The sequence below is a fragment of the Austrofundulus limnaeus genome, unplaced genomic scaffold (genome assembly GCF_001266775.1).
Source record: "Austrofundulus limnaeus strain Quisiro unplaced genomic scaffold, Austrofundulus_limnaeus-1.0 Scaffold67, whole genome shotgun sequence".
In the NCBI taxonomy this organism is placed as follows: Eukaryota; Metazoa; Chordata; class Actinopteri; order Cyprinodontiformes; family Rivulidae; genus Austrofundulus; species Austrofundulus limnaeus.
In genome coordinates, this window is record NW_013952469.1 from 1,649,953 (window position 1) to 1,651,935 (window position 1,983).

The 1,983-nt window shown below is 50.8% G+C and overlaps 1 protein-coding gene across 1 annotated transcript in view; it reads right to left on the bottom strand.

Moving 5' to 3' along the window:
• The window catches only part of cacng2a (calcium channel, voltage-dependent, gamma subunit 2a), a 63,482-nt gene extending 61,548 nt beyond the window's left edge, over positions 1-1,934 (bottom strand). Inside the window, exons 1-2 of the mRNA XM_014010302.1 lie at positions 1,250-1,934; positions 127-373 (exon numbers count right to left, since the gene is read on the bottom strand). Coding sequence (XP_013865756.1) covers positions 127-373; positions 1,250-1,354 — 352 coding nt within the window. The 5' untranslated portion in view covers positions 1,355-1,934. The remainder of the gene's footprint in view (positions 1-126; positions 374-1,249) is intronic.
• Positions 1,935-1,983: the final 49 nt, after the last annotated feature.

The following is a 1,983-nucleotide window of genomic DNA, read 5'->3' on the forward strand; positions in this document are numbered from 1 at the left end:
CCCCCATTAAAAGTCTCTAGATCCGCCTCTGCTCCTCACATCATCAGTTTGACCAGAACCAGTCCAAATGAAGTTCTGAACCACAGTCTGACAGATCCCAACTTCAGAGCAGAAACATCCTCCTACCTTCCAGGCAGCAGGTCCTCCACAGGCCCGAGTGGGTCATCACCTCCTCGTTCTTCTTGCTGGTCTCGTTCTCGCTCATGGATTTGGACCTGCAGACGCCGCGGGAGTACAGCCAGTAGTCCGTGCCGACCGCGATGGTCATGAGGCTGAAGGCCGCGAAGGCGCCCACCGTGGTCAGCAGCATCTGGACTCCGCGGTCGAACAGGCCCATGTTTCCGCATTCCATGAAAGGGGGACCCCCTTTCCTCTTGATGTACAGGAAGTAAATATTTGAAAATTTGCGGGACCAAACCAAACCGAAAAAGCGGGTCAGACTGGAGCGGAAGGAGAGGGAGGAAGGAGGAGGAGGATGCGGTAGGAACCTTATGGTTGCGTTTGGGTGAGGACCACAACAGGAGGAAAAAACTGAGGGGCTGGTTTGGGTCTGGGGATGGGGTGCGGGGAGGCAGGGCTGTTTCTCCCCCCCTCCTGGTTAAATCTCACTTTTCTTAGATAAAGGAGAGGAGAAGCGGGACGCAGAGGATGGAGGGAGGCCTGTGGCTGCAGATGGAGCCACTGCAGCAGCAAAACGAGAATAAAAAACACTGAAGCTGAATTCAACCTAAAGACTTGGTTGAAATGAGGTCTGCAGACCCTCAGAACAACCTGTTTGTTAAAGCTGGATCCCCGGGGGCTCAGGTGATGGCAGACTTACAGTAAAACAGTTCAATATTACTTTAATCCAGAGCTATACCCGAAGCTATAGTGTTATTAGGCAATTATTATTATTATTCTAGAGGGGTTAATTGGTCAAAAAACGGGATGAAAAGCTGCTGGGGGCAGAAATGAAAGCCAAAATCTATCAATTTAACAGYAAATAACAAACAAATGAACCGGTTCGAGTCGTGTAGCCAGGAAATGAAATCTGAGTGTTTTATAACAGCCCAAAAGAAAACCCACAAATCAAAGCGGAGGATCAGGAAACCATTAAATTAATTCATTAACAGGCGCAATATCTCACAGGAAGTATAGAGACGCTAAAAACAACTGCAAAATAATGGAAAAATAATTATAAATCAACAGCTTAGATTTAGCTTTTTCCTAAAATTTTGATCCCCAGTTTCCATATGGAGCCCTATACTACCTCTGGGCAGGTTTCCGCCGAAAATGGGGGTCTGCGGTCAGAGGAGGTTCGGTCCGTCGACGATCCGGAGAGAGCGGGGAGCATCCAGCAGAGCAAGCCGACCATCACTCGACATGGAGCCGGCAGGAGGAGGACGAGGAGTCGGTGTGGGCGCCGCAGCAGCCGCGGGTGATGATGATGGAGGAGGAGGAGGATGCTGCTGGTGCTGATGCTGCCTGGAGGTCCAGATCCGCCGCGGCGCTCTCACACCCAGGACAGTCCGGTTCGGGTGCAAGCCCTTGCGCCATGAAAGAGGAAGAAAAAAAAAAAAACGAGATTGGACGAACGTAGCAAAATGCCCCTGGTTTTTCCCCTCCTCCTCCTCCCCCTCCTCCTCCTCCTCCTCTTCTTCCTCTGCTCCTTTCTCTCCTCACGGGTTTGGCCGCTTTGCAGAAAGAAAGAAAAAAAATCCTGTATTACACAATCAGGAGAGGGAGTCTCACAGATCCACGAGCTGTCACGATGTCAGAGGAGCTTCATGCGTTCAGCTCCTCTCTCCCTGAAGCTGCAGGTTGGTTTGGATCCTCCTCCACTTCTTCAAAAGGCCCCTCAGTCAATCTGTCTGCTCTCTGCGCCGCAGCAATGGAGGCTCTGCTGGAAAGATATTAAAGACTTTTTTTTAATTTGTGAGTGGTGGAGGGGGCGGGACGAGGGTCTCTCTCTCTCTCTCTCTCTCTCTCTCTCTCTCTCTCTCT